Source organism: Malaya genurostris, chromosome 1 (genome assembly GCF_030247185.1).
Source record: "Malaya genurostris strain Urasoe2022 chromosome 1, Malgen_1.1, whole genome shotgun sequence".
Lineage (NCBI taxonomy): Eukaryota > Metazoa > Arthropoda > Insecta > Diptera > Culicidae > Malaya > Malaya genurostris.
Genome location: NC_080570.1, coordinates 36,280,040 through 36,306,671, shown reverse-complemented (window position 1 = coordinate 36,306,671; position 26,632 = coordinate 36,280,040). Strand labels below are relative to the sequence as shown.

General features: G+C 37.2%; 1 protein-coding gene across 1 annotated transcript in view; it reads right to left on the bottom strand.

The window, feature by feature from the left end:
* The window catches only part of LOC131437130 (EF-hand calcium-binding domain-containing protein 4B), a 118,117-nt gene that overhangs the window by 54,845 nt on the left and 36,640 nt on the right, over positions 1-26,632 (bottom strand). Inside the window, exon 3 of the mRNA XM_058606298.1 lies at positions 5,030-5,126. Coding sequence (XP_058462281.1) covers positions 5,030-5,126 — 97 coding nt within the window. The remainder of the gene's footprint in view (positions 1-5,029; positions 5,127-26,632) is intronic.

Genomic DNA, 26,632 nt, shown 5'->3' with positions numbered 1-26,632 from the left:
TCCTCAAGTTCCTTAAAGTCTTCAGGTTCCTTAAAATCCACATTTTCCTCAAAATTCATAAGTTCCTTAAAATCCGCAAGTTTCCTAAAATCCGCAAGATTCCTAAAATCCTCAAGTTCTTTAAAGTCTTCAGATTCCTTAAAGTCTTTAGGTTCCTTAAAATCCACATTTTCCTCTCAATTCATAAGCTCCTTAAAATCCACAAGTTTCCTGAAATCCGCAAGTTTCCTAAAATCCTCCTAAAAAAGTTCTTTAAAGTCTTCAGATTCTTTAAAGTCTTCAAGTTCCTTAAAATCTTCAAGTTCCCTTAAATCCACATTTTCCTCAAAATTCACAAGTTCCTTAAAATCCGCAAGTTTCTTGAAATCCGCAAGTTTCTTGAAATCCGCAAGTTTCCTGAAATCCTCAAGTTTTTTAAAGTCTTCAAGTTCCTTAAAACCCGCATTTTCCTCAAAATTCACAAAGATGTCCTTAAAATCTGCAAGTTTCCTAGAATGCTCAAGTTCCTTAAAGTCTTCAGGTTCTTTAAAATCTTCAAATTCCTTAAAATCCACATTTTCCTCAAAATTCACAAGTTCCTTAAAATCCTCAAGTTCCTTAAGTTTCTTTAATTCCTCAAGTTCCTTAAAATCTTCAAGTTCCTTAAAATCCACATTTTCCTCAAAATTCACAGGTTCCTTAAAATCCTCAAGTTCCTTAAAATCCTCAAGTTCTTTAAAGTCTTAAAGTTCCTTAAAATTCTCAAGTTCCTTAAGTTTCTTTAATTCCTCAAGTTCCTTAAAATCTTCAAGTTCCTTTAAATCTTCAAGTTCCTTAAAATCCTCAAGTTCCTTAAAGTCTTCAGGTTCCTTAAAATCTTCAAGTTCCTTAAAATCCACATTTTCCTCAAAACTCACAGGTTCCTTAAAATCCTCAAGTTCCTTGAAATCCTCAAGTTCTTTAAAGTTTTAAAGTTCCTTAAAATCTTTAAGTTCCTTAAGTTCCTTTAATTCCTCAAGTTTCTTGAAAACTTCAAGTTCCTTAAAATCCACATTTTCCTCAAAATTCACAATTTCCCTAAAATCCGCAAGTTCCCTTAAATCCTCAAGTTCTTTAAAGTCTTCAAGTTCCTTAAATTCCTCAAGTTCCTTAAATTTCTTTAATTCCTCAAGTTCCTTAAAATCCACATTTTCCTCAAAATCCACACGCTCCTTAAAATCCGCAAGTTTCTTAAAATCTGCAAGTTTCCAAAAATCCTCAAATTCCTTAAAATCTTCAAGTTCCTTAAAATCCTCAAGTTCCTTAAAATCCTCAAGTTCTTTAAAGTCTTCAAGTTCCTTAAAATCTTCAAGTTCCCTTAAATCCACATTTTCCTCAAAATTCACAAGCTCCTTAACATCCGCAAGTTTCTTGAAATCCGCAAGTTTCCTAAAATCCTCAAGTTCCTTAAAGTCTTCAGGTTCCTTAAAATCTTCAAATTCCTTGAAATCCACATTTTCCTCAAAATCCACACGCTCCTTAAAATCCGCAAATTTCTTAAAATCTGCAAGTTTCCAAAAATCCTCAAATTCCTTAAAATTCATAGGTTCCTTAAAATCCTCAAGTTCCTTAAAATCCTCATTTTCCTCAAAATTCATAGGTTCCTTAAAATCCTCAAGTTCCTTAAAATCCTCAAGTTCCTTAAAATCCTCAAGTTCTTTACAGTCTTCAAGTTCCTTAAAATCTTCAAGTTCCCTTAAATCCACATTTTCCTCAAAATTCACAAGTTCCTTAAAATCCGCAAGTTTCCTTAAATCCTCAAGTTCCTTAAAGTCTTCAAGTTCCTTAAAATCATCAAGTTTCTTAAAATCCGCAAGTTTCCTAAAATCCTCAAGTTCCTTAAAGTCTTTAAGTTCCTTAAAATCTTCAAGTTCCTTTAAATCCGCATTTTCCTCAAAATTCACAAGTTCCCTAAATTCCGCAAGTTTCCTAAAATCCTCAAGTTCCTTAAAATCTTCAAGTTCCTTAAAATCCGCAAGTTTCCTTAAATCCTCAAGTTCCTTAAAGTCTTCAAGTTCCTTAAAATCTTCAAGTTTCTTAAAATCCGCAAGTTTCCTTAAATCCTCAAGTTCCTTAAAGTCTTCAAGTTCCTTAAAATCTTCAAGTTTCTTAAAATCCGCAAGTTTCCTTAAATCCTCAAGTTCCTTAAAGTCTTCAAGTTCCTTAAAATCTTCATGTTCACTAAAATCCGCATTTTCCTTAAAATTCACAAGTTCCCTAAATTCCGCAAGTTTCCTAAAATCCTCAAGTTCTTTAAAATCTTCAAGTTCCTTAAAATCCGCAAGTTTCCTAAAATCCTCAAGTTCCTTAAAGTCTTTAAGTTCCTTAAAATCTTCAAGTTCCTTTAAATCGGCATTTTCTTCAAAATTCACAAGTTCCTTAAAATCCTTAAGTTCCTTAAAGTCTTCAACTTCCTTATGTTTCTTTAATTTTTCAAGTGGCTTTAAATTTTCAAGTTCCTTAGAATCCAAATTTTCCTCAAAATTCTCAAGTTCCTTAAAATCCGCAAGTTTCTTAAAATCCGCAAGTTTCTTAAAATCCGCAAGTTTCCTAAAATCCTCAAGTTCCTTAAAGTCTTCAGGTTCCTTAAAATCTTCAAGTTCCTTAAAATCCACATTTTCCTCAAAATTCACAAGTTCCTTAAAATCCGCAAGTTTCTTAAAATCCGCAAGTTTCCTAAAATCCTCAAGTTCCTTAAAGTCTTCAGGTTCCTTAAAATCCTCAAGTTCCTTAAAATCTTCAAGTTCTTTAATGTCTTCATGTTCCCTAAAATCCGCATTTTCCTTAAAATTCACAAGTTCCTTAAATTCCGCAAGTTTCCTAAAATCCTCAAGTTCCTTAAAATCTTCAAGTTTCTTAAAATCCGCAAGTTTCCTAAAATCCTCAAGTTCCTTAAAGTCTTTAAGTTCCTTAAAATCTTCAAGTTCCTTTAAATCCGCATTTTCCTCAAAATTCACAAGTTCCTTAAAATCCTTAAGTTCCTTAAAGTCTTCAACTTCCTTATGTTCCTTTAATTTTTCAAGTGGCTTTAAATTTTCAAGTTTTTTAGAATCCAAATTTTCCTCAAAATTCTCAAGTTCCTTAAAATCCGCAAGTCTCTTAAAATCCGCAAGTTTCTTAAAATCCGCAAGTTTCCTAAAATCCTCAAGTTCCTTAAAGTCTTCAGGTTCCTTAAAATCTTCAAGTTCCTTAAAATCCACATTTTCCTCAAAATTCACATGTTCCTTAAAATCCGCAAGTTTCTTAAAATCCGGAAGTTTCCTAAAATCCTCAAGTGCCTTAAAGTCTTCAAGTTCCTTAAAATCCTCAAGTTTGTTAGGTTTCTTTAATTCCTCAAGTTCCTTTAAATCTTCAAGTTCCTTAAAATCCTCAAGTTCCTTAAAGTCTTCAGGTTCCTTAAAATTCTAAAGTTCCTAAAAATGCTCTTGTTTCCTAAAATCCTCAATTGCTGAAGGGTCAACTTGTTTTCACGAAAAACCATCTGCAGCTTTCCTTGTAATTTTCAAATTAGTATTTTTCATATCATCCTAAATAACTAAGTAGATTTTTGAGCAGTTTTTCGAGCAGTTTTTAAGCTGTTATCAAAGTTGTTCCAAGCAGTTTATTTGAGCACTTTTCATTGTAGTTTTTCGAGCAGTTTTGCGTGCAATTTTTTGAGCAGTTTATATTGCAGCAGTTTTTTAGCAGACTTACCTACAGTTTTTTCTTGAGTAGTTCTACAAGCAGTTTATTGAAGCAGTTCATCAGAAAAGGGCATGCGAGCAGGAATTTAAGTAGAGGTTTCGAGTAGTTTTACGTACCCTTTTCCAAGCAGTTTTTTAGACAATATTTTAGCAGTTTTTTCCAATAGTTTTTTAAGCAGTTTTTTCGAGTTGTTTTTTAGGGCATGTTTGCCTGTAGTTTTTCGAGCAGTTTTACTTACAGTTTTTCGAGTTCTTTCGAAAAGTATCTGAGTAATTTTTTTGCTGTTTTTCGAGTAGTAGTTTTCAATTATCTCGAGCAGTTTATTTGAGCAGCTTGAAAAGAAAAGTTCGGCCAGCAGTTGAATGAAGCATTTTATTCGAGAAGTTCATGCAAGCAGCTGCTTTGAGTAGTGTTTTCGAGTAGTAGTTGTGAGTTTTTTTCAAGCAGTTTTTCCGAGTAGTACTAAAGTAGTTTTTTTTTCGAGCAGGTTAACGTGCCGGTTTTCGATCAGTTTTATTTACAGTTTTTCGAGTAGTTCTTTCGAGCATTTTAGGCTGCTTTCAAAGTTATTTCAAGAAATTAAGGTAAGCAAATTTTATGGTAGTTTTCGAGCAGTTTATTGGAGTAGTTTATCCGAAAAGTTCATGCGAGCAGCATTTTAGTAGTGTTTTCAAGTAGTTATACGTGCACTTTTCCAAGCAGATTTTAAAAGTTTTTTCCAGCAGATTTTTGAGGAGTTTTTTGCGCAGTTTTACGATCAGGTTTGCTTGCAGTTTTTCAAGCAGTTCCTTCGAATAGTATCTAAGCAGTTTTTTCGGCAGTGTTTCGAATATTAGCTGTTTTCAAAGTTATTTTGTTAATGTTAATTGTCCAAACGAAACTGAGAGAACATAAACTAAATTCGCGTCGATTGCTTGTCAATTGCAAGGGATCGAAGGTCTTTCTGTAATGTTTGAATAATCCATTTGATGCAAACATTTCATTTAGGCGGGGCTGGTCGATGACGGTCGGTGACTTTCGATTGAGATCTGTGAATTTTTCAATTGAATTTAAGCTTTTGTATTCAAACTTTGAATTTAAAGCTTAACATTTAGCGCTTTTAATTGGGACCGTTGAGTTTTGGACTGTTGGGCGTTGGATTTTTCGATTTCATGATTCCATAAAACGGAGTTGAAAACTGATTATTAAAATAAGGAAAGCATTTGTTAAGACGTCTTTTGCAAAAAATATAACCATTAAAAGGTCTTTCGTACAAAACAACAGTTTGAAGAAAAATGACAGGTTTTTTGAGATGGACAAAAGACAAACCAATTTCCTTTGGACTCACCTTTTTTGGTTCGCTTCGAGTGTTTCTTCTCCTTCATCAGTGCTCGCCTTTCCTTCTCGCTGGATGACGTATTTCTAGAGCTAATATCACTGTTGTTCTGTGGGAAAAAGGGGAAATTGTAAAGAGAAAAAATTAGTTCAACAGATGCAACCGACAGGACAATGTAAGAAAGAATGAAAGAAAAAATAGTAAAAAAGGAAGTTATTAGCGAAATTAGCACCACGACAGTTGAACCCGAAGTCGGAACATTGCGGGAAAAAAAGCCAAGGGAGAAGGAAGCACAAGAACATATGAAAAACATTTCCTTCTGGGTCCCTTCCACCCAGTTCCGGAGCCCAGGCCGAGGCTTGACTGGTGCTCGGTGCTCCAGGAAGTGCTACGTAGAGAAGACCACACGAGTGACGACGACGACCGGCATCCTAATGATGGTGCTGCTGCTGCTGCTGCTGTTGATGATAATGCCACGCTGGTTGTCTGCCTGCAGGAGTACGAGGTAGGGACGACATACCGCAGGAGAAATGCGGTATATTTGCACAAGCGGATGGGAAATAATTTGAATTAATATGCGGAATGAAAAGCGTTCTGCTGCTGCTGCTGCCTATTTGTTGACTGTTGTGTTTGTGAAAATGTAGAAAGGATATGAAGCTTCCCCGGCAGCTTTGGTTAGTAGCGTAGCGCGTATCGATTCTCTATCGCTTCTTCTGCGTGGGTGGCCTCCATCAGCATCTCAGCAGCATTAACAGCATCAGCAGTGGTTTCGATGTGGTGAGTCGCAAAACATGAAATTGTCGGTCCCAACGCACAAACTGGACGCCGACTGATTGAGCCTACTGCGAAGGCTAAGCCTACTGCCTCTTCCCACTTGCCTCCCGGGAATGGGGTTTGCTATAATTATTGCATTTATGTTTTGTTTAGTTCGGTTTGTATGTGGCCTACTATGAGTGGTTTGCTTACGTACAGGTAAACTCGTGTTCGGTTGGGTTGAGTTTCCCGAAAGCAAAATAGTTAATGGAAAAAGATTTTTCGTGCATCGTGTACTTTGTAACGATAACAAAACAATCACACCCCGGTCGTGTCTCGTGTTGCGAAGCCATTTGTCCGCACTAGCTGGGTCTTGTCGTATCTACCTACCTACCTACCTTTCCATAATTATACGTTCCGACACGCTGCACAGCAAATGCAATAAACGTCAGGATCCAAAGCAATCCACCGTGCACCAATAAGTGAAAGAGAGCCTCATTAGCATTACGCTTCTGAGCACTTCAAACAGCCGGGAAAATGGCGCACATTTTTTTTCTTCTTCCTGTTCCGACTCGACCCACGTCCACACGTCCCTTTCCGTATCGTTTGCTGCATTATTTCTATTTTTTTTTTTGCTCGGTGATCAAACACCGCAACCAGGCAACAACGATCTCGGACGAATAGAGTAGGAAATTCATTTACATAAACACAAATTGAAGTTAATTGCGAAAAAAAAGGCAAATGTAATGTACAACCATAATGAGTGAAATGTACCTGTACAGCGAGAGCGGCGGCGGTTGCGACGTCTGTGGCAACATATGCTTTTGTTGGGATAAGCGGTTCTCTCTTATGACGCTGCCACTGTGGCCACTGACGCCGCCGCCACCACCGACTTAATCTAGTGCGATAAGTTGGCAAACATTAATGCCCTATAGAAGTCCGTCCGGCTTCAAGGTTCTTTTGTTCTTCTGCGTAGGAAATACGCATTCTGACAGCTGACAGCTGTCAAATTCAATAGTTAAAAAATACGGCTTATTTAGACCGTCCACGACGTACATTGAATGGCGGGTTGCAACTTGAGCTCTCTCATTATGACTTTCACCCTGCAGGGAGTAGGAGGAGGAGTGCCTGTTTGAAGGAGAAATTGCAAACCATGCTTTTAGAGTTTCGCTGCTAAGTCTAGCGAACCGATCGACGGTGCAGGCGGTGCACAGCACTTCGAATAACAGTTAACTGAAGGTCACCCGCGTCGATTTCGGCGAAAAAATTATTATTTCTTATTTAGTAAATTCCAAAAATTAACAGTCGGAAAGGTGAAAAAACACAAGATCGACTTGCTCCGAGATGGATGAAACTTTGAATGGTTTTGCTCGTGCTGCAAGGAAATCCGACGTTCTCGCACGCCGCGTTGGCAAACTTGCTGGATGTGGTCAAATCGACCGTGACCAACGATTTAAAAGTGTTTGGGGAACGTCTGTCGACCGCCAGAAAACGGCGTCAATCGTATTCCTGAAGTGGAAGCGATGACTAAGAAGGTTCTAAGCGGAATCTTAACCTCTCCATCCGGGACGTCGCTGACAAGCTCCAGGTATCCCATACTACTGCGCAGCGGGCGAAGACAGCGAGCCGGATTATCGACATTTAAGAAGGTGAAGGTGGCAAACCGAGATAATAAACAAAACACGTCGGCAAAGCAGCGGTCCAGAAAGTTGTATATGAATATGAACGACGAAATTTATGTGAAAGCGGATTTCAAGCAGCTTCCGGGACAGGAGTTTTATACCGCATCAGGAAAATGTTAAACTATTGAAGTTCCCGAAAAAATACCTCGTCTGGCAGGCCATATGCACGTGTGGTCTAAAAAGTGGAATTCATATCACAACGGGAACCACCAACCAATAGATCTACGTCCAGGAGTGCCTGTAAATCTAACTGGTGGCGAATATGGTCGTTAAGACCACTGTACAAAATTTAAGCGAAAAGCACGGCAGTTTGGATTTAACAAACCTTTATAACAGATCGGCTGAAAAGTTCGTATCGTTTCTATGAGAGGGCGCCACTAGAATTAAATCCATACCATTTTCAGTTAGTACCAACCTTCAAAAGATACGTGTATAAATTTGACAGCTGTCTGATTATTAGTTTGTGAGATATTGCATTCTGAGTGAAGCTACTTTTGTTATTGTGAAAAAAATTGAAAAAAAGGAATTTCGTGTGTTGATGAAACACTACTTTTTGATGAAAAAAAGTGCCGCCGATACCAAAAAATGGCTTGATGAGTGTTATACAGACTCTGCACCGGGCGAAGCAACAATTCGTAAGTGGTTTGCAAAATTTCGTACTGGTCATATGAGCACCGAAGACGATGAACGCAGTGGACGTCCAAAAGAGGCTGTTACCGATGAAAACGTGAAAAAAATCCACAAACTGATTTTCAATTACCGTAAAGTGAAGTTGATCGAGATAGCTGACACCCTAAAGATATCAAAGGAACGTGTTGGACATATTATTCACGAATATTTGGATATGAGAAAGCTTTGTGCAAAATGGGTGCCGCGTGAGCTCACAATCGATCAAAAACAACAACGAATTAATGATTCTGAGCAGTGTTTGGAGCTATTATATCGAAATAAAACTGATTTTTTTCGTCGATATATAACAATGGACGAAACATGGCTCCATCACTTCACTCCGGAGTCCAATCGACAGTCAGCTGAGTGGACTGCACGCGATGAACCGAACCCAAAGCGTGGAAAGACTCAACAATCGGCTTTGAAAAGGGAAAAAGGGAAAAACCATCAACAGTGACTATTATATAGCGTTATTAGAGCGTTTGAAGGACGAAATTTCAAAAAAACGGCCTCATTTGAAGAAGAAAAAAGTTTTGTTTCATCAAGACAATGCACCGTGTCACAAGTCGATGAAAACCATGCTGAAATTGAACGAATTGGGCTTCGAATTGCTCCCTCATGCACCGTATTCTCCAGATTTGGCCCCCAGTGACTTTTTCCTGTTCTCAGACCTCAAGAGAATGCTCGCTGGTAAAAAATTTAGAAGTAATGAAGAGGTAATCGCTGAAACTGAGGCCTATTTTGAAGCAAAGGACAAATCGTACTACAAAAATGGTATCGAAAAGTTGGAAGATCGCTATAATCGCTGTATCGCCTCTGATGGCAATTATGTTGAATAATAAAAACGAATTTTGGCAAAAAATGTGTGTTTCTATTAAACGATACGAACTTTTCAGCCGAACTGTTAAATATGAATTGAACTACTAAAAGAAATACAAGAAGATTTTTTATTATGAATTAATACTGAAAAAAAGATTTTTTCGTCGATCAATTTTTTCGCGTTCCAGTCTTTAATTTTAAAATTTGCATAAAAAAAGTTGCACACAAAAAAAAACAGCATAAATGGTATGAATGGATTAAGTTTTTGGTATTCAGTTTGGGAATTTTAGCTCTTAAAAAGAGCGGTAAAAAAACAACGGGTTTTGTCGGTTACGTCACTTACACCATTATGTCTCTGGAACACGAAATCGCAGCCATTTGATCTTTGAATCTGATCCACAAAGCAATAGTAGCTTTCGAACCGGCTTAGTCATATCTGGGAAAATTGAATTTAATTACTAATGCGTTTTGTCGCATAATTAGTAATGTCGTAATTACTAATGCGTTTTGTCGCATACGTCACTTATATCATTATATCTCTAGAACCAAAAGTCGCAGCCATTTGATCTTCGAACTTTGTATTATTCTGTTTAAAACGAGCCTTGGCTTGTTAAAATCGGCTCAGTCATATCTGAAAAACATGAGCGGCAAAAAAAACAGCACGTTCTGTCGGTTACGTCACTTATATCATTATATCTCTGGAACCAGAAAACTCAGCCTTTTGATTTTCAAACTTGCCCAATGGTGTAATAGTAGCTTTTTAATGAAACCAAGTTTGTTGATAGCGGTTCAGCCATCTCCGACATAATTGAGCTGTAAGAAAACAACGCGTTTTGTCGCTTACGTCACTTATATCATTATATCTCCATAACCGAAAGTGCCGGTCATGTGATATTCGAACTTGATCCGTAATTCAATAGTAGCATTCAAACGAATCTATGCTTTTAAAATTGGCTCAGTCAAATCTGGGACAATTGAGCGATCAAAACTAATGCACTTTGTCGCTAACGTCACTTATACCATTGTATCTCTAGAACCGAAAGTGACAGCCATTTGATCGTCGCACTTGATCTACAATTCAGTAGTATTTTTGTATAATTTTTTTTTCAAACGAGCATTGGCTTGTTAAAATCGGCTCAGTCATCTCTGTCAAACCAAAACCAACACGTTCTATCGGTTACGTCACGCATACCATAATATCTCCGGAACCGGATGTCTTCGAATTGCATGAAACGTTGGTTTAGTGTCATCTCGAAAAAAAAATTGTTTCTAAAGAATCGATTTTCTGAGACATAAAAAATTTTGAGATTTCCGGAATCGGAAAATTTTTGTCTTAAAATTGTTTGAAACGTCAAGATCTAGTGTCATCTTAGAAAAAAATCGACTGTGGGATTGAAAAATTTTGAGATTTTGAAATTTTGAAAAAAACTGACTCTCTGGAACTTAAAACATTTTCAGATCTCCGAAATGAAGAATTTTTTTTGCCTGTTGCCCAATGTCATAAAATTGTTTGAAATGTCGAGATCGAGTGTCATATGGAAAAAAATTTTTTGAAAAAAATCAACTGTGGGAGCCTTTCATTTTTTAGATTTCCGGTATCAAGAATTGTTATTTGATGCCAAAGGTCTTAAAATTATTTGAAACGGCGAGTTCTAGCCTCGAAAACAATTTATGAAAAAATCGACCTTGGGACTTGAGATTTCCTAAATGAAAAAACAAAACATTTTTTTGATGCCAAATGTTTTAGAATTGCATGAAACGTCCAAATCTAAGGTCATCTCAAAAAAAATTTCTGGAAAAAAATCGAATCTGGGACTTGGAAATTTCTTTAAATTTCCGGAGTTGAAATTTTTTTTGATGCCATATTAAAATTGTTTGAAAAGTCAAGATTTGATGTAATCTCGAGAACAAATTTTTTTGGAAAAAATCGATTCTGTGACTTGGACAAATCCTGTGATTTCCGCAAAGGATTTTTTTGTGCCAAATGTCTTAAAATTGTCTAAATTTGAGATCGAGTGTCATCTCGAAAATTTATTTGTTTGGAAAAAAATCGACTGGGAAAATTTTATATAATTTTTCTTTGATGCCAAATGTCCTTAAATTGTTTGAAATGTCGAGATCAAGAGTCATATTGAAAAAAAATGTTTTGAAAATAATCAACTGTGAGACTTTTTATAAATTTCCGGAATCGAGAATTGTTATTTGATGCCAAATGTCTTAAAATTATTTGATGTAGCCTAGAAAACAATTTATGAAAAAAATCGACTCTCTGGGACTTTTTTGGAAAAATTTTGAGTTTTCTGAAATCGAAAAAATATTTTTGATGCCAAATGTCTTAGAATTGCATGAAACGTCCAGTGTCATCTTGAAAAATAAATTTTGAATAAAAGTCGACTCGGGGTATCGGAAATTTTTTAGATTTCCGGAATTAAAATTTTTTTTTATTCCAATTATATTAAAATTGTTTGAAAAGTCGAGATTACCGAAGTAGAATTTTTTTGTGTCAAATGTCATAAAATTGTCTAAAATTGAGTTCTCATCGACTGGGAAAATATTGATTTTTTTTTCGATGCCAAATGTCTTAAAATTGTTTGAAACGTCAAGATCTAGTGTCAAGTCTAGTGTCATCTCGAAAAAATTTTTGTTGAATAAAATGAGGCTAAAAGTGGGACTTTGAAAAATTTTGAGATTTCTGAGATTGAAGAATTTTTTTATGCCAATTATTTTAAAATTACATAAAACGTCGAGATTTGGTGATATTAAAAAAAAAAGAAATCGAAAATTAATCCACGTTTTGAGCAATTCTTAGGCACTAGGCATCAACATTTTTTTTCAATTTCAGAAATCTTCAATTTTTTTTAAATCCCAGAGCCAATATTTTTCAAACAAATTTTGTTCGAGATAGCACCAAATTTCGACGTTTCAGGTAATTCTTGGACATTCGGCAACAAACAAATTTTCGATATCAGAAATCTCGAAATATTTCAAAGTCCCAGAGCCGATTTTTTTCAAACATTTTTAAGATATTTTATATCAAACAAATTTTAGATTCCGGAAATTTTATGTACTTCTGGTGGTGATTTTCAAGAGCGAACATTTTCCAACGGTACGACTTACCCCTTATCCGATGTTTTTCAAATTAAAGGTGGGAGGGAGGTTAAGGGATAAACAGTTTCGGAAAATCGTTTTTTTTTTTACATTTTCTTGTAGTTTTATATTTCAAAAATATTGTGGCAATATTTCAAATCAATCGTAACAAAACTGTCCAAGTTCTTCTTGAGAAAACCAAATTTAAAAGCGCTTTTCTGAAAACCAAGTTTTTCGAAGTCCGTCAACACGATCCTGCAAAATCTACTGAACCGATTCTTTTCAAACTTGGAACATACTTTCTTGGTATACAATGCGTTTAGAAATTTTTCCAAGTTGGCGGAAAATTTAGCGTAAGATCGCGTTTTTTTTTGTTTAAATATGCCACGAGATGTTAAAAATCAAAATAATAACTTGAGAACGACGGGGGGAGGGGGGGGGGGGGGGGGGTAGAATTAACTTGCACTTTAAATAAATTTAAGAACATTTTTGATTTCAGATAGTTCTACACCGAGTTATTCTGTTCACCACGAAATGTGATTCTCAAAAGAGGTTTTTTGGAAATGCTCTGTTACCGCCTTATTTTTCTATATTAATATACGGAAATTTGAATAAATATTCTTTAAAAGATACTTTATAATGTTTATAAAATAGTTCGAATAAATTTGCTTAATCTGTTTCTTCGTGAAAAATTACAAAAAAAGGGTTTTTTGATTCAAATTATCCCTTCTCCCCCCTTAACAAAGGGACTTATTTTGACGTTTAATCATTTGTGCACTACCGCTTTATGCAATAAGTGGTGACTCTTTTTTACTGGTACCCTACTGACCACTGGTTTTAGATGACGATTTCGTTGATGAGATTGTATCACTGTTTTTGAAGCATTGTATCACTGTTTTTGAAGCACTGGGACCGGCGAGGAAGAAGAAGTGTAAATGACCTCTTGTCCTAAGGGATAACCGTAGGGAGCAGTTTTCTGACAATATTGACCTGTAGCCAGCTGATTATCGTACGTGACCAGTGATTCGCATGGAAATCGTGTGTCCTGATCGAACGTCCCATTGGAAGATGTGGCTTTCTTTTGGGCATATGTGGAACAAACGTACGCCATTGAGGAAATCGGGGAAAAATTTTTGCTCTTTTCTTCTACAATGAAAAAAAAAATCTCTACCGCAACATGGTTCTTTGAATAGATTCTTCGGTAGTGTCAAGAGAGTTGTTGCCATCCAGCACATTCAATTCCTTTGCACTTTTTACAAAGCAGAATGTAGATTAGAAGTTTTAAATTAAAAAAAAAGTTTGAGACAGCCAAAGGACGGAAATGTGGACAGCAGCGACAAAAATCTAACATCGTCTGGTACAAAAATGGCGAAATCAATTAATTGATTAGCTAAATAAACCGCGTGTAGTAACGACAAATGTTTGCGTGAGTAAGACATTATTGTACGGGATGATTACTGTAACTTACGACCGATAGACGTTGGATAGATGAACGTTCTGTTCCCATTCTTACATCAATTTCACCAATCATCAGAAAGAAACGAAACGAAAAAAAAACAACACGCCATCTTCGATTGCCCCACTCGAAATTGACGCAACAAATCAAACATTGCCCAAGCGGTGATCTCGGGTGCGCTACGAGTAACGCTGCTCTCTCTCTGGCAATAAGCAGCATCATATTGAGCAACTCTTGCGGCATTCCATGAATCAAAACTAGATAGCAAATGTGAATTTTTCTCACACACCCCGGCCGTCGTCGTCGTCGTCTCCATCGTTGTTTTTTTTTGGCATCGGCATCAACACCGTTTTTATCAACCGTGCGCGCCGTTTTGTTTTCGTTTTCGAGGAAAGGTCAAGTCCCACATGCCACTTCATAAATAAGCACGGAAGCGGTGTGCGGAAGGGGGCTTGGGGATCATTTTTTTTTTATTTCAAAAACGAAAATGCGGTTCTCTTGCTCTGGTTACAGAAGTGAGGATTTATCTTCTTCGCTAGATTGAAATCAACCTTCATCGCTGCGTAATTTTAAGGTGATCGTTTTCTGGTTTTCGACTTTTGCTTTTGATCTGGATGTCATTGTATTTTTTTAATAGTTTATCCATGGGATGCCATGGTTCACACTGTCAATATCAGATCTCTGTAATGTCACTACGCTAACCGTGAAACTTTCTGGCAACTCTGTTTGCAGTCGGACACGGCAAAGGTTGCCTTGTTCGAACATGTCAATTCAGCCTATACTATTATACTATGTAAGGCGCAGTGGTGCTCATCGGTGAGTCATTTGTGCACGACGTGGCACTACACGGTGGTACAATTTGAGATAATTTCCATTTCGTCCGCTACTTTCTGCCCTGCTGTTCGTTTGACATATCTTCTAATTTTTGATTTACATAATAAATTAAGCTCTTATGGCTTGGTGGAATCGGCAGAGAACGACAACGATCGGCAAAAAAAAGGCCAACAATGTGCCGTGAATGTAAAATTTTACGATATTCTAATGCCACCCCATCGCTCCATCTCCGGTTTACGGATGATTTTCGTCGAAACGGAGAACGGAGCGAATTCGGTGGCATCGTACCATTTTTGGGCGTTCGTATGGCGTTACGTCATGCATGAGACCATAGGCATAATGCGGTTTATTCAAATTTGATTTGTTTCGTTTCGTTTTCTGTGCTTGCTTGGCTGTTCGCGCAGTTGAGCGTGAGCTCGGGAGCAAAACAAAAAAACAACATCATCTCAACATAACCTAACTCGCAAACTGTTAGCCTATCTGTTTCAGGCAGACAGGCAACACTTGATGAGCGTGGGTTGTGCGGCCTGCTGAGTCGCAGTCAATGCAGCTGCTGCCTGACTTCTACTACACAATACCCCAGCTATTATTATCTTCATTGTAATCATCATCGCACTTTGGGAGCTGCTGTCGCAGTAGGCTTCTTCACGGTATCGGGCGACTTTGACACCTGATGATGAGTGTTGCCGACTCTGGGAACGCGATAAGTTGAGACACCTGAGAAAATCTGTGCTTTTTTTTCGGCTCCTCCCATCATCTCATAATTTGAATTACCATTCGTTAGAGACTGCGATTTCTGTTCACAACTGATGGGACTATAGTGCAGTGAAAATTGGTGTTTCAATAAAAAGAGATGTTGAAATAATAAGGTGCACTAAAAGGAATATGTACTCAAGTCGAGCGAAGCCAGTAGAGATGGTCGGGTAAGCATTTTTTCAAACCTGACTTACCCGTACCCGATCGAAAATTAAAAAAAAACCTTCTTAATAAGCCACTGTACAGTATACGATTTTCACTGAAAACCAAAAATGACTGAAAGAAAGAACACCATTTTCAAACTACTGTTCCGCTTATGTCGTTCACTGGAAATGGATCTCGCACTCATAATTTGCAAGCGGAGCGGAAAGTGACATTTACTTCTTGTCATGTTCGTCTATTTTGAGTCAATGAAAGTGACTTTTAATAACTTTCTGGGAGGAGGTACATGAAATTTCCGAAATCGAAAAAAAATGTTGATGCCAAAAGTCTTAGAATTGCATGAAATGTCGAGATTTAGTGTCGTTTCGAGAAAAAAAAACGATTTTGGAACTAAAAAAAAATCGCAAAATTTCCCAATCCAGTCCCAGAAAACTCATATTTAAAAAAAAAAAGAATTTTGAGATGACACTAAATCTCGACGGTTCATGCATTCTAAGACCTTCGGCATCAAAAAACTTTTTTCGCTTTTGGAAATCTCATCTCATGATCGACAATTTTCAAACTTTAACCGCTGGGCAGCACTCCTTACCCATGTTCGATTTAGCTCCAATTTTGCATGAGGACTTTTTTCGAGGTGCTTAAACTTTCGGGCATTAGCGCTTTACGAAATTAGAGGTGATCCCAAAATATTGGCACCCTTATATACATCAAGGCAATGTGTTTTGTCGGTTACGTCACTTATAACATTATATTTCCGTAATAAAAAAAAAGACAGATTTGATCTTCGAACTTGATCAATGACTCAATAGTAGTCTTCAAACAAGACTAAGCTTATTGAAATCAGTTCAGCTTTCTCGGAGAAAATTGAGCGGTTAAAAAACTACGTACTTTGTCGGTTACGTCACTTATACCAAATGTCAGAGCCATTTAATCTTCGAACTTGATCAATGGCGACACTTCATTTATTCCTGCCTACATAGTTGACTCGTTCAGTCAAGATCAGAATCCATCAATTCTAGGGATTAGTTCTGAAATTCTGTTTCAGAATTAAATACTTGATATTTTTTGTTCATTTCTAAAAGCCAGATTTAAAATTCGGTTCCTCGCTCAGAATCCAAGGTCAGAATCAAGCGGAACTAAACCCGAATCTCAGAACTTGATTCTAAGTCGAGATTTTAGAACCGAATTCTGGATCTGAGATCAAGATTGATTCGAGACTTGGACTTAGGATATGAATTTTGAAATTGAATTCTGGAACTGAAAAATCGGTTGAGATCAGAGTTCAGTTCAGAAATTCCCGGGCCGGAATTCAGATGAAGAATATAGTTTCAGAATTCGGGTTTCAAAATCCGAAATCCAGGAACGAAACTCAGATCCCTAATTAAGTTGTATTTCATCAAATGGGTTCTAAACTGGATTCCGAGGTTCGGAGCTCTAAATTAAAATGCAAGTCTAAAATTTAGTCACTAGTCTGTCACTTTAGCGTTTAGTAGAATAATTTGACTAGAATAATATTTTAGCACCATTCAATTCTACTATCTATAGTGGAATTGAATGTTGTTAAAATATTATTCTACTCGAATTTGGTTCCAAAGCTCAGTTCTACAATTCTAGAAGTGTAACTGAATTTAGGAACTAGATTCGGAAGATCCTTGAACTACATTCTGGATCTTCTCAGCTGAATTGTCGATCCGAATGTACGAACCAAATCGTGGACCGAAATTCTGTAACTGTAAACTAATGCTGCCTATCAGAATCCAGGTCCAGAGTTCAAAATTCAAAGTCGAAAAAGAATCCTGGTCTCGAATGATGAGTTCAAACTATTCAGAATTCAATTCCCGAATTGAATTGAGTTTCAGAATTCAATTTCGGATCAAAAATTCGGCTCCTGAATTCCAATTAAAGAATTCAGAATCTTTAACGTCAAAGAAACTGAATTCGTATGAACATTTTATTCGTATTCACGTCATCCATTACCCACCCGTTCTTTTTATAAGTTAATATGCGTTCTCCATTCCAAATCTATTGTTTCTGTATTTCTTATAAAATGCATATAAAAACTGCCCCTAAACAGAAAAAAAATTTATATACGCTGTTTGAAAAGGTTTATATTGGAAAAGATTTTCCCAAAATTTTAACCCTTTAACTGTCATATTGGTGGAGTTAGGGTGGTTCTTCTGATTTTCATTTTATTTAAATATTTCAAAAACCTCTAGCAAAAAAAAATTTAAAAAAAAAAACAAAAATATTTTAGGAATTATGGAAAACCTTTCTGATTTTTTCAGAATTTCCCAAAATGTATTTCATGTGAAAAAAAAGTTCAGAGTTTTCGAATTTTTTCAAATCGCACTTACAATTTTGGTGCCACTTTAGATTTTACATAAAAAAAAACCTGTTTTAATCCACCTAGTGGTGTAATGATGCCTTTCTCATATCAATCATACTATCATATATAATACTGCGATTCTTGAAAGAATAACCGAAATCGGTTTGTTTGACCGTCTACTGATAAAAACTATCAATTGGAAAAGATTTGAGGTCGATTTAAAATTTTTTCAAAGATTTTTCCCCATTTTCAGTGATGGTATACAATTTTTAACCTACATTACCCTATATTTCCGGATCCGGAAGTCGGGTCCGCATAAAATTCAGGAATTACGTATGGGACCACAGGACCTTTCATTTGAATCTAAGTTTGTGATAATCGGTCGCGCCATCTATGAGAAAAGTTAGAACACATATTTTCTTTTTTTTTCACATTTTACCCCATAACTCCCGAACCGGAAGTCGGATCCAAATAATATTCAGGGATTTTTTATGGGACCTCAAGACCTTTCATTTGAACCTCAGTTTGAGAAAATCGGTTCAGCCATCTCTGAGAAAAGTTAGTGCACTTATTTTCACAATTTTTTGCACATTTTACCCCATAATTCCGGAACCGGAAGTCGGATCCAAATAATATTCAGGAATTTTGTATGGGACCACAAGACCTTTCATTTGAATCTAAGTTTGTGAAAATCGGTTCAGCCATCTTCGAGAAAAGTTAGTGCAAAAAAACGTTACATACACACATACGTTGAAATCGGTTAAACCATCTCTGAGAAAACTGCGCGCGAACACACACACACACACACTCACACACATATACATACATACACACATACATTTTCCGATCTCGTCGAGCTGAATCGATTGGTATATAACACTATGGGTTTCCGAGGCTCCGCTCGGGTTCGGAATTGTAGTATTTAAGTATTCAAAAATACTCAAAAACTTTTTCGCTATCCAAACTGAATTTGTTTGCAATTTTGGTTCTGTTCGCGAACTTTGCAATCGTTTAAAAATCCCAGTCAAAATAAAAGAAATTCATTAACCTTCTCTTTCGATATAATTCTTGAAAGTGAAGGTAGCTGGGATGAGGTGAACAACAGCTTTTCCAAGTTATCACTAAAATAATCCACCTACGTCTTTCTCTACGTCTTCTTTTACTATGGATCCCATTTCAAAATTTCGCAACTAAGTGTAACAATATTACTCCAGATTTGATGTCTTAATAACTTTTTCCCTGTTTCAGTATTTTCTCTAATTCTTTCACAAAACCAATGGGAAAAGGTGTAAGATTGTTGTTATTGTCGCATTCATTACGTAAAAACATTGTTTAAATAATAAAAAATAGGTCGAAACACGAAACCTCAAAGTCAACCGAATCTATTAACAGACCCTGTAGCTATCATCGAGTGTGCAGGCTGCCATCTACGTCAAGACTATGGAACTACACCAGACATTATTCAACTGGTGCTTAAGCCAGTGGCGAATATGAGGCTCCATTTCTAAAACGCAGAAAAACAACAACTAGTTCTTCTTTAAGCATATCTGCTGTTGGACGTTCGCAGTGTGAGTTTCGCTTCAAACAAGAGCGATTGCGTCATCCAGCTGCTGGTCGTTTGCATTGGAGAAAAACCAAACGAAAAGTGGACAACGATGGGGAACATTATACTAAATCAGCCTAAATCTAATGGCTCTAAATGTTATCTAAAGAACTATTAAGATTACTTCTTTGCAAATCGAAAGTGAAAATCATCAATTTAGTGCAAATTTACAGTGATTAGATTAGCTTTGTGCACTTTTCGCTGTGCGAAATTCGCACCAAACGAGCGAAAATAGAACTAGCATTTGGCTGCTTCGTATGATCCGAACAGTGTTTAATATCGTATTTTTGGCATTTCTGAAAACCGGAAATGAATCCCGTACAGCATTTTGATGGTTTCCTTTAGTCAAATATTAAGATGTATGAAATATTGGAATATATGAGCGATTGTACGACTTGTGTTACGATTATATTTATGTAATGATTTCTTCTAGGCCAAGACTCAAACCTTCTGGTGCCCTTCTTTCTGGAATACAAACATAATCATCCGTAACCAAAGAGTCCTTTTTAGGACCCCAAAGGTAACGTAAAGAACTCATTTAGAGAACTGTCTTAAACTGCCGCTTTAATTCTTAGAATACAAACATTATTTTCCGAAACCAAATTGTTCTTTTCAGGACTACAAAATCTTAAATAATCAAACGGTATCAAATCAGTTATATATCTGTACACATCTCGAATGCAGTCCTACGTCAATCTCGCGGCTATGTCTCTGACATTACCTACTCCAAGTTTTTTTTTTTAAGTGAGATGTTGTGGTCGTCAACATTAAAAAGAATACGTATCCGATGCACATTAATACGTTACACATTATTTCTTTTTTCAATACAAACAAATCCAGAGTTATACAAATATTGGAAGTGTGAGAAATTATGTTCTCCAAAATATTTGACAAATTGGTAAACCTTCCCGACAATGCTTAAAACATTCCTGATTTTTTTCGGTAGAACGTTTGCTTCAAAAATCAAATAGAATGGAAATCATTAGAACCGCCAGTCAATGTCAGTCAGTCAGTCAATATGACATATGAAAAGTTTAAATTTTGGATAAAAATACCTCCAATTCAAACGCTTTCTTTCAAATTTCCTGAATTTCATTCCGATCTGACCGCCGGTTTCGTAATTGCAGGGTGATTAGTGTAAAAACTTAAATTTCAAATTACTTCCTCGCTTTTCACAGAGGTGGCGCAACCGTTTTTAACAAACTTAAGTTCAAATGAGAGGTATTGTGATCCAATACAAAACTTCCAAATTGCATCCGGTTTTGGAATTATAGGGTAAAGTCTATTTTGTACCCTCACTTGAAGCGGCGTTGTCTTATGCACTATTGAAGCCATTATCAGTAGGCAGAGTCATACAAGCCGGTTCCGGTATATTCTGGTTCCCGGTATTCGAGTAACGATAATACACTGAAGTCTTTTTTTATGCGAATTTACGTACCGCATAAAAAAAACCGCATAAAAAAAGATAATAGTCATATACTCTAAAAAGCATCTCACTTTCTTTCCTTCCGCAACCGATATTCCCAATCTTAGGTTCAAATGAATGATCTTATGCTCCTACCAAAAATAAAGCATATTCTTCGGAATCAACAAAAATTAACACCATCGTTTTAAGTACAATGTCAAAATCTGGTAGAGTTTGTACGTCATGTTGATGATCATACGAACCGACTTCGATTATACCGCTTCTCGGGTTCCGGTGCGGAAAGTACCTACAATTCTAAAATCGAGTGGCGTCAAATCACATAAGCATTTTTTGAAATAATGTCGTTGAAATGTTCTTTCGAAAAGTCGATTGTTTCGGCCGCTGTATGACAAGTGGCACCATCCTGTTGAAACCGTATTCCATGCACTTCCATATCTTGAAAATTTGGCAACAAAAATTCACCGATCATGATTCTGTTTCGATTTCCAGTCACGGTCACGCGTCGTCTTTCCTCATAAATTTCCACAATTCGAAAGCGTAGTTCTGGGGTCAACCTAATCATGATGATTTGCCAAACAATACTGAGTAGAGACGTCACAGTACACTGTCAAAACAACTTTCAAACAATAGAGTGATCCCTATTGAAAAAACAAACATACTAAAAAAACACTCGTTATTTGATAGCCGGTGCATTCAAAACTGGGATGGGGTTTGTTTCAACCGAAACCCCGAAAAATCTGTAACAGCCTGATAGAAAACACAGACTATATTTTGACACAAGAATTGGTTTTCTACGATGATAAATCAATAATTTTGAGGAAAAAAATCGAGCAATTAATTTCCTTTTTTTTCAATTACTTACTTCGAATTACTTCAGAATTGTTAGAAATTCAAAGTCAAAAATCCTTTTTTTCATCCACCTAGTGGTTTAATGACGCCTTTGTCATATTAATATAGATTTAAATGTGACAACTCTGCACGCTATACGAAATTGAACAAAGCACGCTGTGTGCTAGACGGTGTCGTTTTCTTCTTCCGTACCAGCACGTTCCGATTTAGCATTATTTTGAAAGTTTAGATACTCCATCGATCATTCCTATAATTTCGGAACCGACCGGATTTCGACTCTGGATGGAGTTGCACACTATCTTTTAAGAAACTGGGAACGTTAATTTGAATCATGATTTGTGAAAATCGGTTTTACCGTTGCTGAGCAATCAAAGTGAGTTTCGTTTTTGGAGCTTTTCTTCGTTGTTGCCGGTGTTTTCGGAAACAGAAACCGGGGACTAGTAGTCCTAAAGTATATTTATATATCCACTTACTAACTAGGTTTGCCAACTAGATGAATTTAGCAGTGAATTTTATAAAAATTTGGCCCTCGTTTCGCAATCATTTTTAAAAAATGCTCATGAAATTGAAAATTTTCACTTATCGCACTGTAATACCGGAATCAACAGTCAGATCTGGATCAACTGTTCGGGGACTTTTTAAAGAATTTCAAGACCTTTCATTTTCATCTTAATTTGTAAAAATCGGTAAAGAAATTTCCTAGAAAATTGAGTGCGCATTTTCTCATAGATTTGCACATATTGCCTTGTAATTCCGGAACCGGAAGTCGGATAAATCGGGATAAAATTCAATAGCGAGCCATGGGACCATAAGACCTTTCGTTTGAATCTAAGTTTGTGAAAATCGGTCACGCCATGTCTGATATAGAACCCTACAAATTTATTGGAACGAACTGGAAACGAGAGGAAATCTAAAATGGAGTTTTAAAACCATTCGATATCTTCCGGTTGATTTGAAACCAATGCAAAATTCCGGAATTCGTTTTCGCAATCAACTTTATCCTTTTGTTTTAACATAGTTTCAACAGTTGTTGCTTTGTAGTAAGGATGCTAGCATTGACGAGGGGAATTCTTTTAGGTCAGGACTCGACTTTGGATCTACTGGCTCTTACCTCAGTGCCTTCCGGATGCTTTTATTTGGTAGAACCTCTTCATTGTGAATACTTTCGAAATGGGTTTGACTAGTGGACCGATTGAAATGTTAAAACGCTTTTAATACTTTTTGTACACAGAAAAACGTTTGGCTTACCCGCCTCCCCTCCCCTCTCATCAATGCTACGAAAGAACACTTGGTGCAAATGAAAACTTTCGACTAGTAGCATTCCAAAGCCAACCACTTGTTCGGAAATCAAAAGGTAAAGGATTTAAATCCAACCGACTTTTAGCCTTCGGAAGCAACCACCCACACAAATCACCGGGCATTAGTTTGCAGCACGACTCCATTAAAATCGCACTTTCGTGAAACTGAAACTCCGACCGAGTCCGACCGTCCATACCTCCTATAGAAAAAAAAAAAACGGCGAGGTCGTTATGAAAGCGAAAAAATAAGCTGGTAACCTTCCCCTATTTGGGCCCCGAAGCGGTTCTCCGCGGACGGTGCAGTGACTGGCAAAGGAAGCAAGGTAGTCACCAGAGGAAAAGGTCATAATACCTGCCGAGATGGGGGGAAATAGAAATCTCCGAGACAGAGACAGAGACAGAGAGGTTAACCGCCGGCAAAGGAAACGCACACACTCTTACTTACTGGCTTGCTCTGGAAAGTGTGTGAAACACTTCCCCGGAGGCGCTTTTCGCATCGTTGCAATCCCCATTGTTAGGGTTTCGTACCTTTTTTCCCAAGGTCACACCGCGCACGGCTGACTGCTTTCACGTTCGGGTCCTCCTCTCCCGGAGTGAAACTCAACTTCCGATGCGGAATCCCCGCAACGATAATCACCCAGCAGCGATCGAGGATTGAAGGGTGAATTAAGTGTTGCAACGACTATTTAAACAACTTCCAACATCGCGGGTTAATAATGGCGATTTCATATGTGTCTTCCGCGAATATTCCAGCCAACAACCGGAATTGGTCCTACCGACCACCACGCAAACCCTTCGGATCACTCACAGTGATAATGCGATTACAATTTAATAGCCAGCAGTTCCACCAGCGAAGCTGCGAGTGAGCATTTCTGCTGAGTTACTCAAATGAATCGCAATAACATCGAAAAAACAACAACAAATATCGCAAAAACGTAGCAAACCGGTTGGCCGGCCGACAGGCAAAAGCCATAATTACGCTACACGGTACAAAGTAGGCGAGCGAGCGAGTGAGTAAACTGATATTGGAACGGGCCTACTTCGTCAGGTACGTACTTAAAGGAGGGGGGGGGGGGGGGGAATTTCTATTCACACATTCAGTTTACAAAGCTTTCTTAGAAACAGTCTTTCTAATTACTGATAACAGATCGGCTAAAAAGTTCGTATCGTTTCTATGAGAGGGCGCCACTAGAATTAAATCCATACCATTTTCAGTTAGTACCAACCTTCTAAAGATACGTGTATAAATTTGACATCTTGATGAGTGTTATCCAGACTCTGCACCAGGCAAAGCAACAATTCGTAAGTGGTTTGCAAAATTTCGTACTGGTCATATGACCACCGAAGACGATGAACGCAGTGGACGTCCAAAAGAGGCTGTTACCGATGAAAACGTGAAAAAAAATCCACAAAATGATTTTCAATGACCGTAAAGTGAAGTTGATCGAGATAGCTGACACCCTAAAGATATCAAAGGAACGTGTTGGACATATTATTCACGAATATTTGGATATGAGAAAGCTTTGTGCAAAATGGGTGCCGCGTGAGCTCACAATCGATCAAAAACAACAACGAATTGATGATTCTGAGCAGTGTTTGGAGCTGTTATATCGAAATAAAACCAATTTTTTGCGTCAATATATAACAATGGACGAAACATGGCTCCATCACTTCACTCCGGAGTCCAATCGACAGTCAGCTGAGTGGACTGCACGCGATGAACCGAACCCAAAGCGTGGAAAGACTCAACAATCGGCCGGTAAGGTTATGGCGTCTGTATTTTGGGATTCGCATGGTATAATTTTCATCGACTACCTTGAAAAGGGAAAAACCATCAACAGTGACTATTATATAGCGTTATTAGAGCGTTTGAAGGACGAAAATAAAAAAAAACGGCCTCATTTGAAGAAGAAAAAAGTTTTGTTTCATCAAGACAATGCACCGTGTCACAAGTCGATGAAAACCATGCTGAAATTGAACGAATTGGGCTTCCAATTGCTCCCTCATCCACCGTATTCTCCGGATTTGGCCCCCAGTGACTTTTCCCTGTTTTTTCCTGTTCTCAGACCTCAAGAGAATGCTCGCTGGTAGAACATTTAGAAGCAATGAAAAGCTAATCGCTGAAACTGAGGCCTATTTTGAGGCAAAGGGCAAATCGTTCTACAAAATTGGTATCGAAAAGTTGGAAGATCGCTATAATCGCTGTATCGCCTCTGATGGCAATTATGTTGAATAATAAAAACGAATTTTGGCAAAAAAATGTGTGTTTCTATTAAACGATACGAACTTTTCAGCCGAACTGTTATAAAACTTGTATGGAAAATTGGATCAAGCGTTGGCATACATGTATTGCCGCAGGAGGAGAGTACTTTGAAGGCGATAAAAAAGAAATTTATTCAAAATTGAAATTTGGCGTTTTTTAATAAAATTCCGGTTCTTTTTTGATCATAAGGTAAATCCCTTATTTCCCTAACTATCGAGAAATTGCCGCATTATGGACTTCATAACTCACAACTGCTTTAGTTACATATCTGATACTCAACATGGATCCATGCCGAAACGGTCTACGTCTACAAGTCACATCGACAGGCTTGGATTTAGCGGCACCTTTCCCAATTGAATTGAATCATTTCTGAATGGCCGTAGTGTATCATTTATCATGAGCTCAGGGAAGCCATCTAGGACCATTCATATTTCTGCTATATCTAAATGATTTTGGAATTTCTCATTGCAATGTAGGAAGCTATTATTTGCCGACAATTTCAAGCTGTTTCATCTCATAAAAGATCTGAAAGACTCAAATTTCTTGCAGTCTCGCAGTTGGATGTATTTTCTAACTGGTGCAACGTCAACCGAATGGTTCTGAACGTCCTCTGAAATGCTCCGTTATCTCCTTCGCATCCTAAAAGAACCACGATCACGTATGATTACACTATTTCGCAAGCTGTACTAAAACAGGAGACATCAATCAAGGATCTAGAAGTGTTAGTTTCAAAGATCACATAGAATATACTCTCTTTAAAGCATTCAAGATGCTAGGTTTCATCTTTCGTTTCTCAAAAAATTTCAATAACATATACTGCCTAAAATCGTTGTATTGCGCTCTAGTCAGCTCTACACTGAAGTATGCTGTTGTTATTTGGGCACCATATTATCAAACTGGCGATATCAAGGTTTATAGTTAGCTTTATAGTTTTAATAAAGACTGTCCTAGAAACTATGGACGCACTTTGATTTCGCTGTAAATAATTCACAAGTGTTAGATATTCAAATGTTATTCGATTTAATGATAATATTAGACTACAACAACAGAATATTATTCTCAGTCTTTGATACTTAGCCATTGTAGACTAGCTGGTGCACCTTCTTGCGAAGGTTCCTCATTAAATTCCATACAAACTTTTTTGCGACAAGTTTTGACACTTTTTTCCAATCTTTTTCGAACTGTTGAGTGGTTTCGGCTGCCGAGACATGTTTCCTAAAAAATGCCCAAAATTCCTCAATTGGTCGAAGTTGTGGGCAATTTCGTGGATTCATGTCTTTTGGGACGAAAGTGACATTTTTGGTAGTATACCATTCTACCGTTGATTTCGAGTAGTGGCAAGAAGCAAGATCTGACCAGAAGACAACAGGATCCTTGTGGCTTCGAATCATGGATAGAAGTCGTTTTTGTAAACATTGATTGATGTATATTTCTGTTCATTGAAGCAGTTGTAATGAAGGGTTCGAAATCTTACCGCAGCTACAAATTGCTTGCCAGACTATAGCTTTCTTACCAAATTTTTCGACTTCAATCGATGTCTCGGACTGGTTTAACACTTGCCCTTCTCGCACCGTATAATATTGTGATCCCGGCAAGGATTTGTAATCGAGTTTCACGTAGGTTTCGTCGTCC